Raw genomic sequence first — 12,507 nt, 5'->3', positions numbered from 1 at the left:
ACTATCCCGGTGGAGGATAGTTGTGCTTTTTCAGATCCAATGGATAAAAAATTAGAAGGTTACCTTAAGAAAATGTTTGTTCAACAAGGTTTTATCTTACAGCCCCTTGCATGCATTGCGCCTGTCACTGCTGCTGCGGCATTCTGGTTTGAGTCTCTGGAAGAGGCCATTCGCACAGCTCCATTGGATGAGATTATGAACAAGCTTAAAGCACTTAAGCTAGCTAACGCATTTGTTTCTGATGCTGTTGTACATTTAACCAAACTAACGGCTAAGAACTCTGGATTCGCCATCCAAGCGCGCAGAGCGCTATGGCTTAAATCATGGTCAGCTGACGTGACTTCTAAATCTAAATTGCTTAATATTCCTTTCAAAGGGCAGACCTTATTCGGGCCCGGCTTGAAAGAAATTATTGCTGACATTACGGGAGGTAAGGGTCATACTCTTCCTCAGGACAAGGCCAAATCAAAGGCCAAACAGTCTAATTTTCGTGCCTTTCGTAACTTCAAGACAGGAGCAGCATCAACTTCCTCCGCTCCAAAACAGGAAGGAACTGTTGCTCGTTACAGACAGGGCTGGAAAGCTAACCAGTCCTGGAACAAGGGCAAGCAGGCCAGAAAACCTGCTTCTGCCCCTAAGACAGCATGAAGAGAGGGCCCCCTATCCGGAAATGGATCTAGTTGGGGGCAGACTATCTCTCTTCGCCCAGGCTTGGGCAAGAGATGTCCAGGATCCCTGGGCGTTGGAGATCATATCTCAGGGATACCTTCTGGACTTCAAAGCTTCTCCTCCACAAGGGAGATTTCATCTTTCAAGGTTATCAGCAAACCAAATAAAGAAAGAGGCGTTTCTACGCTGTGTACAAGACCTCTTATTAATGGGGGTGATCCACCCAGTTACGCGGACGGAACAAGGGCAAGGATTTTACTCAAATCTGTTTGTGGTCCCCAAGAAAGAGGGAACCTTCAGACCAATCTTGGACCTAAAAATCTTAAACAAATTCCTAAGAGTTCCATCATTCAAAATGGAAACTATTCGAACCATCCTACCCATGATCCAAGAGGGTCAATACATGACCACAGTGGACTTAAAGGATGCCTACCTTCACATACCGATTCACAAAGATCATTATCGGTACCTAAGATTTGCCTTCCTAGACAGGCATTACTAGTTTGTAGCTCTTCCCTTCGGGTTAGCTACGGCCCCGAGAATTTTTACAAAGGTTCTGGGCTCTCTTCTGGCGGCACTAAGACCGCGAGGCATAGCCGTGGCTCCGTACCTAGACGACATTCTGATACAAGCGTCAAGTTTTCAAATTGCCAAGTCTCATACAGAGATAGTTCTGGCATTTCTGAGGTTGCATGGGTGGAAGGTGAACGTGGAAAAGAGTTCTCTATTACCACTCACAAGGGTTCCCTTCCTAGGGACTCTTATAGATTCTATAAAGATGAAAATTTACCTGACGGAGTCCAGGTTATTAAAGCTTCAAAATACTTGCCGTGCCCTTCATTCCATTCCACACCCGTCAGTAGCTCAGTGCATGGAAGTAATCGGCTTAATTGTAGCGGCAATGGACATAGTACCATTTGCGCGCCTGCATCTCAGACCACTGCAATTGTGCATGCTAAGTCAGTGGAATGGGGATTACTCAGATTTGTCCCCTCTACTAAATCTGGATCAAGAGACCAGAGATTCTCTTCTATGGTGGCTTTCTCGGCCCCATCTGTGCAAGGGGATGACCTTTCGCAGGCCAGATTGGACGATTGTAACAACAGACGCCAGCCTTCTAGGTTGGGGCGCAGTCTGGAATTCCCTGAAGGCTCAGGGATCATGGACTCAGGAGGAGAAACTCCTCCCAATAAATATTCTGGAGTTAAGAGCAATATTCAATGCTCTTCTAGCTTGGCCTCAGTTAGCAACTCTGAGGTTCATCAGATTTCAGTCGGACAACATCACGACTGTGGCTTACATCAACCATCAAGGGGGAACCAGGAGTTCCCTAGCGATGTTGGAAGTCTCAAAGATAATTCGCTGGGCAGAGTCTCACTCTTGCCACCTGTCAGCAATCTACATCCCAGGCGTGGAGAACTGGGAGGCGGATTTTCTAAGTCGCCAGACTTTTCATCCGGGGGAGTTGGAACTCCATCCAGAGGTCTTCGCTCAACTGATTCATCGTTGGGGCAAACCAGATCTGTATCTCATGGCGTCTCGCCAGAATGCCAAGCTTCCTTGTTACGGATCCAGATCCAGGGACCCGGGAGCGGTGCTGATAGATGCTCTGACAGCCCCTTGGGTCTTCAACATGGCTTATGTGTTTCCACCATTTCCGATGCTGCCTCGACTGATTGCCAAGATCAAACAGGAGAGAGCATCGGTGATTTTGATAGCGCCTGCGTGGCCACGCAGGACCTGGTATGCAGACCTAGTGGACATGTCGTCCTGTCCACCATGGTCTCTGCCTCTGAGGCAGGACCTTCTAATTCAGGGTCCTTTCAACCATCCAAATCTAATTTCTCTGAGGCTGACTGCATGGAGATTGAACGCTTGATTCTATCAAAGCGTGGCTTCTCGGAGTCGGTTATTGATACCTTAATACAGGCTCGGAAACCTGTTACCAGAAAAATTTACCATAAGATATGGCGTAAATATTTATATTGGTGCGAATCCAAGAGTTACTCATGGAGTAAGGTTAGGATTCCTAGGATATTGTTTTTTCTACAAGAGGGTTTAGAAAAGGGCTTATCTGCTAGTTCGTTAAAGGGACAGATTTCGGCTCTGTCTATTCTTCTACACAAACGTCTGGCAGAAGTTCCAGACGTTCAGGCTTTTTGTCAGGCTTTGGCTAGGATTAAGCCTGTGTTTAAAACTGTTGCTCCGCCGTGGAGCTTAAACTTAGTTCTTAACGTTCTGCAAGGTGTCCCATTTGAACCCCTTCATTCCATTGATATCAAGCTGTTATCTTGGAAAGTTCTGTTTTTGATGGCTATTTCCTCGGCTCGAAGAGTCTCTGAGTTATCTGCCTTACATTGTGATTCTCCTTATCTAATTTTTCATTCAGACAAGGTAGTTCTGCGTACTAAACCTGGGTTCTTACCTAAGGTAGTTTCTAACAGGAATATCAATCAAGAGATTGTTGTTCCATCATTGTGTCCTAACCCTTCTTCAAAGAAGGAACGACTTTTGCATAATCTGGACGTAGTCCGTGCCCTGAAGTTCTATTTGCAGGCAACTAAAGATTTTCGTCAAACTTCTTCCCTGTTTGTCATTTACTCTGGACAGAGGAGAGGTCAAAAGGCTTCGGCTACCTCTCTCTCCTTTTGGCTTCGTAGCATAATACGTTTAGCCTATGAGACTGCTGGACAGCAGCCTCCTGAAAGAATTACAGCTCATTCCACTAGAGCTGTGGCTTCCACCTGGGCCTTTAAGAATGAGGCCTCTGTTGAACAGATTTGCAAGGCTGCAACTTGGTCTTCACTTCACACTTTTTCGAAATTTTACAAATTTGACACTTTTGCTTCTTCGGAGGCTATTTTTGGGAGAAAGGTTTTTCAGGCAGTGGTTCCTTCTGTTTAAAGTTCCTGCCTTGTCCCTCCCATCATCCGTGTACTTTAGCTTTGGTATTGGTATCCCATAAGTAATGGATGACCCGTGGACTGACTACACTTAACAAGAGAAAACATAATTTATGCTTACCTGATAAATTTATTTCTCTTGTAGTGTAGTCAGTCCACGGCCCGCCCTGTCTTTCAGGAAGATCTAAATTTTAATTAAACTCCAGTCACCACTGCACCCTATGGTTTCTCCTTTCTCGTCTTGTTTCGGTCGAATGACTGGATATGACATGTGAGGGGAGGAGCTATGTAGCAGCTCTGCTTGGGTGATCCTCTTGCAACTTCCTGTTGGGAAGGAGATATAATCCCATAAGTAATGGATGACCCGTGGACTGACTACACTACAAGAGAAATAAATTTATCAGGTAAGCATAAATTATGTTTTCTGGTTATTACATATGACTGGCAGGTAGTACCTTGTTTCTGGTTATCACACGTGACTGGCAGGCAGTACCTTGTTTCTGGTTATCACACTTGACTGATAGACAGCCTCTTGTTTCTGGTTATTACACATGACTGGCAGGCAGTACCTTGTTTCTGGTTATCACTCATGACTGGCAGGCAGTACCTTGTTTCTGGTTATCACACGTGACTGGCAGGCAGTACCTTGTTTCTGGTTATCACACTTGACTGATAGACAGCCTCTTGTTTCTGGTTATTACACATGACTGGCAGGCAGTACCTTGTTTCTGGTTATCACTCATGACTGGCAGGCAGTACCTTGTTTCTGGTTATCACACGTGACTGGCAGGCAGTACCTTGTTTCTGGTTATTACACATGACTGGCAGGTAGCCTCTTGTTTCTGGTTATCACACATGACTGGCAGGCAGTACCTTGTTTCTGGTTATTACACATGACTGGCAGGCAGTACCTTGTTTCTGGTTATCACACGTGACTGGCAGGCAGTACCTTGTTTCTGGTTATTACACATGACTGGCAGGCAGCACCTTGTTTCTGGTTATTACACATGACTGACAGGCAGCACCTTGTTTCTGGTTATTACACTTGACTGACAGGCAGCACCTTGTTTCTGGTTATCACACTTGACTGACAGGCAGCCTCTTGTTTCTGGTTATCACACTTGACTGACAGGCAGCCTCTTGTTTCTGGTTATCACACATGACTGACAGACAGCCTCTTGTTTCTGGTTATTACACATGACTGGCAGGCAGCACCTTGTTTCTGGTTATCACACATGACTGGCAGGCAGTACCTTGTTTCTGGTTATCACACGTGACTGGCGGGCAGCCTCTTGTTTCTGGTTATTACACATGACTGGCAGGCAGCCTCTTGTTTCTGGTTATCACACTTGACTGGCGGGCAGCCTCTTGTTTCTGGTTATTACACATGACTGGCAGGCAGCACCTTGTTTCTGGTTATCACACATGACTGGCAGGCAGTACCTTGTTTCTGGTTATCACACGTGACTGGCAGGCAGCCCCTTGTTTCTGGGTATTACACATGACTGACAGGCAGCCCCTTGTTTCTTGTTATCACATGTGACTGACAGGCAGTACCTTGTTTCTTGTTATCACACATGACTGGCAGGTAGCCCCTTGTTTCTTGTTATCACACGTGACTGGCAGGCAGCACCTTGTTTCTGGTTATCACACGTGACTGGCAGGCAGCCTCTTGTTTCGGGTTATTACACATGACTGGCAGGCAGCCCCTTGTTTCTTATTATCACACATGACTGGCAGGCAGCCCCTTGTTTCTTGTTATCACACACGACTGGCAGGCAGCACCTTGTTTCTGGTTATCACACATGACTGGCAGGTAGCCCCTTGTTTCTGGTTATCACACGTGACTGTCAGGCAGTACCTTGTTTCTGGTTATTACACATGACTGACCGGCAGTACCTTGTTTCTTGTTATCACATATGACTGGCAGGCAGTACCTTGTTTCTTGTTATCACACATGACTGACAGGCAGTACCTTGTTTCTTGTTATCACACATGACTAGCAGGCAGCACCTTGTTTCTGGTTATCACACGTGACTGGCAGGCAGCACCTTGTTTCTGGTTATTGCACATGACTGGCAGGCAGCACCTTGTTTCTGGTTATTGCACATGACTGGCAGGCAGTACCTTGTTTCTGGTTATCACACATGACTGGCAGGTAGCCCCTTGTTTCTGGTTATCACACGTGACTGGCAGGCAGTACCTTGTTTTTGGTTATCACACATGACTGGCAGGCAGTACCTTGTTTCTTGTTATCACACATGACTGGCAGGTAGCCTCTTGTTTCTGGTTATCACACGTGACTGGCAGGCAGTACCTTGTTTCTGGTTATTACACATGACTGGCAGGCAGTACCTTGTTTCTTGTTTTCACACGTGACCGGCAGGCAGTACCTTGTTTCTGGTTATCACACATGACTGGCAGGTAGCCTCTTGTTTCTGGTTATCACACATGACTGGCAGGCAGTACCTTGTTTCTGGTTATTACACATGACTGGCAGGCAGTACCTTGTTTCTGGTTATCACACGTGACTGGCAGGCAGTACCTTGTTTCTGGTTATTACACATGACTGGCAGGCAGCACCTTGTTTCTGGTTATTACACATGACTGACAGGCAGCACCTTGTTTCTGGTTATTACACTTGACTGACAGGCAGCACCTTGTTTCTGGTTATCACACTTGACTGACAGGCAGCCTCTTGTTTCTGGTTATCACACTTGACTGACAGGCAGCCTCTTGTTTCTGGTTATCACACATGACTGGCAGGCAGCCTCTTGTTTCGGGTTATTACACATGACTGGCAGGCAGCACCTTGTTTCTGGTTATCACACATGACTGGCAGGCAGTACCTTGTTTCTGGTTATCACACGTGACTGGCGGGCAGCCTCTTGTTTCTGGTTATTACACATGACTGGCAGGCAGCCTCTTGTTTCTGGTTATCACACTTGACTGGCGGGCAGCCTCTTGTTTCTGGTTATTACACATGACTGGCAGGCAGCACCTTGTTTCTGGTTATCACACATGACTGGCAGGCAGTACCTTGTTTCTGGTTATCACACGTGACTGGCAGGCAGCCCCTTGTTTCTGGGTATTACACATGACTGACAGGCAGTACCTTGTTTCTTGTTATCACACGTGACTGGCAGGCAGCACCTTGTTTCTGGTTATCACACGTGACTGGCAGGCAGCCTCTTGTTTCGGGTTATTACACATGACTGGCAGGCAGCCCCTTGTTTCTTGTTATCACACATGACTGGCAGGCAGCCCCTTGTTTCTTGTTATCACACACGACTGGCAGGCAGCACCTTGTTTCTGGTTATCACACATGACTGGCAGGTAGCCCCTTGTTTCTGGTTATCACACGTGACTGTCAGGCAGTACCTTGTTTCTGGTTATTACACATGACTGACCGGCAGTACCTTGTTTCTTGTTATCACATATGACTGGCAGGCAGTACCTTGTTTCTTGTTATCACACATGACTGACAGGCAGTACCTTGTTTCTTGTTATCACACATGACTGGCAGGCAGCACCTTGTTTCTGGTTATCACACGTGACTGGCAGGCAGCACCTTGTTTCTGGTTATTGCACATGACTGGCAGGCAGCACCTTGTTTCTGGTTATTGCACATGACTGGCAGGCAGTACCTTGTTTCTGGTTATCACACATGACTGGCAGGTAGCCCCTTGTTTCTGGTTATCACACGTGACTGGCAGGCAGTACCTTGTTTTTGGTTATCACACATGACTGACAGGCAGTACCTTGTTTCTTGTTATCACACATGACTGGCAGGTAGCCTCTTGTTTCTGGTTATCACACGTGACTGGCAGGCAGTACCTTGTTTTTGGTTATCACACATGACTGGCAGGCAGCACCTTGTTTCTGGTTATTGCACATGACTGGCAGGCAGCACATTGTTTCTGGTTATTACATGTGACTGACAGGCAGCACCTTGTTTCTGGTTATTACACGACTGGCAGGCAGCACCTTGTTTCTGGTTATTACACGACTGGCAGGCAGCACCTTGTTTCTGGTTATTACACATGACTGGCAGGCAGCACCTTGTTTCTGGTTATCACACGTGACTGGCAGGCAGTACCTTGTTTCTGGTTATCACACGTGACTGACAGGCAACACCTTGTTTCTGGTTATTACACATGACTGGCAGGCAGCACCTTGTTTCTGGTTATTACACATGACTGGCACGTAGCACCTTGTTTCTGGTTATTACACATGACTGGCAGGCAGCACCTTGTTTCTGGTTATTACACGACTGGCAGGCAACACCTTGTTTCTGGTTATTACACGACTGGCAGGCAGCACCTTGTTTCTGGTTATTACACATGACTGGCAGGCAGCACCTTGTTTCTGGTTATTACACGACTGGCAGGCAGCACCTTGTTTCTGGTTATTACACATGACTGGCAGGCAGCACCTTGTTTCTGGTTATTACACGACTGGCAGGCAGCACCTTGTTTCTGGTTATTACACATGACTGGCAGGCAGCACCTTGTTTCTGGTTATTACACATGACTGGCAGGCAGCACATTGTTTCTGGTTATTACACATGACTGGCAGGCAGCACCTTGTTTCTGGTTATTACACGACTGGCAGGCAGCACCTTGTTTCTGGTTATTACACGACTGGCAGGCAGCACCTTGTTTCTGGTTATTACACGACTGGCAGGCAGCACCTTGTTTCTGGTTATTACACGACTGGCAGGCAGCACCTTGTTTCTGGTTATTACACATGACTGGCAGGCAGCACCTTGTTTCTGGTTATTACACGACTGGCAGGCAGCACCTTGTTTCTGGTTATTACACGACTGGCAGGCAGCACCTTGTTTCTGGTTATTATATTTCACTAATGAGCAGGCTATTGCTTTTGGCTATCACATCATTCTCTCATTGCTTTAGGTAAGTGAAGAGCTGATCAGAGTTGCCATCCTGTGGCATGAAATGTGGCATGAGGGGCTGGAAGAGGCATCACGACTGTATTTTGGAGAAAGAAATGTAAAAGGGATGTTTGCTGTGCTGGATCCTCTTCATGCCATGATGGAAAGGGGACATCAGACCCTTAAGGAAACCTCATTTAACCAGGTACTTAATAACTAACCCTGCCTCATTCCAAAGTTAAAATGACCTTATTAAGCTACTATGTATTTCCTTTTATCTTGTAATGCCGCACTCTTTTTCCCTGTAGGCGTACGGCAGAGATTTATTGGAAGCTCAGGATTGGTGCAGAAAATACATGAAATCAGGGAACGTAAAAGACCTGACACAGGCCTGGGACCTATATTATCATGTGTTCAGGCGGATCTCTAAACAGCTGCCTCAGGTGAGGGGATGATATCATAAAGTTTTGTTTTCATTTAATAGAAATACAGTTCTAAAATGTATTTGCTCTCTGTAACATTTTATTTTGTTCACTCTATCTTCCAGCTAACTTCCTTGGAGCTTCAGTATGTGTCTCCTAAGCTGCTGATGTGCCGAGATTTGGAGTTGGCAGTGCCAGGAACATATGATCCCAATCAGCCAATTATACGAATTCAGTCTATCGCTCCATCTCTGCAGGTCATCACCTCCAAGCAGAGGCCTCGAAAGTTAACCCTAATGGGTGAGTGGTATTTTTTTGTGTGGAAGCAACAAGTAGAATGAACAGTGTTCATCACTCTGTCACCTTCCTTCTCTAGACGTGCTTTGTACAAATGAATAACGAGCTAGTGTGTCCTCATTACCGTATTTATCCTAACAGGAAGCAACGGTCATGAATTCATGTTCCTGCTCAAGGGGCATGAGGACCTTCGCCAGGATGAGCGTGTGATGCAGCTTTTTGGACTTGTGAATACTCTGTTAGCCAACGACCCAGCATCACTGAGAAAAAACCTGAGGTAATAATGGAAGCTGCAATATTGAGTCTGTTTTGGGTTAAGAAAATAGTTGCTTTTCAGGGCAGATAGTTCCTGTGCTTTGTATCTGAGCAAATAGAACGTTTGTTTATTAATTCTGTAAAATAAACAACAGTAGTACTTGATTTGGATTTGGATTTTACCTCTGGAGCTGAATTTAATCCTCTAGTGGGAGGCCTCTGTAACACAGATTATTATGCATAGAAAATAACTGCAGATAGTTGCGGCCTTGGCTTGAATACCTCCCTGTGTAACATATGTGCATTTATTTGTTCCTACAGCATCCAGCGCTACGCTGTCATCCCCCTATCCACTAACTCAGGTCTAATTGGTTGGGTCCCTCACTGTGACACACTGCACGCACTGATCCGTGACTACCGCGAGAAAAAGAAGATCCTGCTGAATATTGAACATCGTATCATGCTGAGAGTAATACAGACTATAATAAAATAGTATTGTAACGGTTGTGATCCGTAAAGGACATGAGATAATTATGTGGTGCTCTTTACAGATGGCACCTGATTACGACCACCTCACTCTGATGCAGAAGGTGGAAGTGTTTGAGCATGCGGTAAATAACACAGCGGGAGATGATTTGGCCAAACTCCTATGGTTAAAAAGTCCCAGCTCAGAGGTTGGTACAGCCCCAGATAAGTGGTTACATAAAGCACCTTTTACTTTTGTGTTAAAATTATATTTGTTCCACATTCCCTAGAGACCAAAAAAGCAAAATCTATAAGATAGGTTTCCATCAAAATGCTACTTAAGTGCCTAAACCCGCTGCATACTACCCAGTAATTGCCTAGAGCAGTGCACAAGTTTATTTACAGTTAGCTCAAATTGCGAGAGAAGAGAGAAAGATTTCTCCAACATTGGTGTGTCCAGTCCACGGCGTCATCCTTACTTGTGGGATATTCTCTTCCCCAACAGGAAATGGCAAAGAGTCCCAGCAAAGCTGGTCACATGATCCCTCCTAGGCTCCGCCCACCCCAGTCATTCTCTTTGCCGTTGCACAGGCAACATCTCCACGGAGATGGTTAAGAGTTTTTTGGTGTTTAAATGTAGTTTTTATTCTTCTATCAAGTGTTTGTTATTTTAAAATAGTGCTGGTATGTACTATTTACTCTGAAACAGAAAAGGATGAAGATTTCTGTTTGTAAGAGGAAGATGATTTTAGCAGACAGTAACTAAAATCGATTGCTGTTTCCACACAGGACTGTTGAGATGAAGTAACTTCAGTTGGGGGAAACAGTTAGCAGACTTTTCTGCTTAAGGTATGACTAGCCATATTTCTAACAAGACCTTGTAATGCTGGAAGGCTGTCATTTCCCCTCATGGGGACCGGTAAGCCATTTTCTTAGTCAAACATAAAAGAATAAAGGGCTTAAAAAAGGGCTTAAAAACTGGTAGACATTTTTATGGGCTAAAACGATTGCTTTATTGGGGCATATTATGCAGATTCTAGCTAATAATTGGCATTATAATCTTGGGGAACGTTTAAAAAACGTCAGGCACTGTGTTGGACACCTTTTTTAGTCTGGGGGCCTTTCTAGTTATAGACTGAGCCTCATTTTCGCGCCATTACTGCGCAGTTGTTTTTGACCAGAGATTCACTCCGTTGGTGGCTGACCCTGGACAATCTGTCACAGGGAATGAGCTTCCGCAGACCAGAGTGGGTCATTGTCACGACCGACGCCAGTCTAGTGGGCTGGGGCGCGGTCTGGGAATCCCTGAAAGCTCAGGGTCTATGGTCTCGGGAAGAGTCTCTTCTCCCAATAAACATTCTGGAACTGAGAGCGATATTCAATGCTCTCAGAGCTTGGCCTCAACTAGCAAAGGCCAAATTCATAAGGTTTCAATCAGACAACATGACGACCGTTGCATATATCAATCATCAGGGGGGAACAAGGAGTTCCCTGGCGATGAAAGAAGTGACCAAGATAATTCAATGGGCGGAGGATCACTCCTGCCACTTGTCTGCGATCCACATCCCAGGAGTGGAAAATTGGGAAGCGGATTTTCTGAGTCGTCAGACATTCCATCCGGGGGAGTGGGAACTCCACCCGGAAATCTTTGCCCAAATAACTCAATTATGGGGCATTCCAGACATGGATCTGATGGCGTCTCGTCAGAACTTCAAGGTTCCTTGCTACGGGTCCAGATCCAGGGATCCCAAGGCGACTCTAGTAGATGCACTAGTAGCACCTTGGACCTTCAACCTAGCTTATGTATTCCTCTCATTCCCAGGCTGGTAGCCAGGATCAATCAGGAGAGGGCCTCGGTGATCTTGATAGCTCCTGCGTGGCCACGCAGGACTTGGTATGCAGACCTGGTGAATATGTCATCGGCTCCACCATGGAAGCTACCTTTGAGACAGGACCTTCTTGTTCAGGGTCCATTCGAACATCCGAATCTGGTTTCCCTCCAACTGACGGCTTGGAGATTGAACGCTTGATTTTATCAAAGCGTGGGTTTTCAGATTCTGTAATAGATACTCTGATTCAGGCTAGAAAGCCTGTAACTAGAAAAATTTACCATAAAATATGGAAAAAATATATCTGTTGGTGTGAATCCAAAGGATTCCCATGGAACAAGATAAAAATTCCTAAGATTCTATCCTTTCTACAAGAAGGATTGGAGAAAGGATTATCTGCAAGTTCTCTTAAGGGACAGATCTCTGCTTTATCTGTTTTACTTCACAAAAGACTGGCAGCCGTGCCAGATGTTCAAGCATTTGTTCAGACTCTGGTTAGGATCAAGCCTGTTTACAGATCTTTGACTCCTCCCTGGAGTCTAAATCTAGTTCTTTCAGTTCTTCAAGGGGTTCCGTTTGAACCTTTACATTCCATAGATATTAAGTTTCTATCTTGGAAAGTTTTGTTTTTAGCTGCAATTTCTTCTGCTAGAAGAGTTTCAGAGTTATCTGCTCTGCAGTGTTCTCCGCCCTATCTGGTGTTCCATGCAGATAAGGTGGTTTTGCGTACTAAGCCTGGTTTTCTTCCGAAAGTTGTTTCTAACAAAAATATT

The 12,507-nt window shown here is 45.5% G+C and overlaps 1 protein-coding gene across 7 annotated transcripts in view; it reads left to right on the top strand.

Annotated features, from left to right (window-relative positions):
- MTOR (mechanistic target of rapamycin kinase) overlaps positions 1-12,507 on the top strand; it is a 531,718-nt gene that overhangs the window by 414,849 nt on the left and 104,362 nt on the right. For all 7 annotated transcript variants that reach the window (XM_053691448.1, XM_053691447.1, XM_053691446.1 and 4 more), the window contains exons 46-51: positions 8,489-8,671; positions 8,775-8,909; positions 9,014-9,188; positions 9,327-9,462; positions 9,762-9,909; positions 9,992-10,114. In XM_053691448.1, the coding sequence (XP_053547423.1) occupies positions 8,489-8,671; positions 8,775-8,909; positions 9,014-9,188; positions 9,327-9,462; positions 9,762-9,909; positions 9,992-10,114 (900 nt within the window). The remainder of the gene's footprint in view (positions 1-8,488; positions 8,672-8,774; positions 8,910-9,013; positions 9,189-9,326; positions 9,463-9,761; positions 9,910-9,991; positions 10,115-12,507) is intronic.

Source organism: Bombina bombina, chromosome 8, assembly GCF_027579735.1.
Source record: "Bombina bombina isolate aBomBom1 chromosome 8, aBomBom1.pri, whole genome shotgun sequence".
NCBI lineage: Eukaryota > Metazoa > Chordata > Amphibia > Anura > Bombinatoridae > Bombina > Bombina bombina.
The sequence above is the reverse complement of the archived record's forward strand: the minus strand, read 5'-3'. Positions and strand labels throughout refer to the sequence as shown.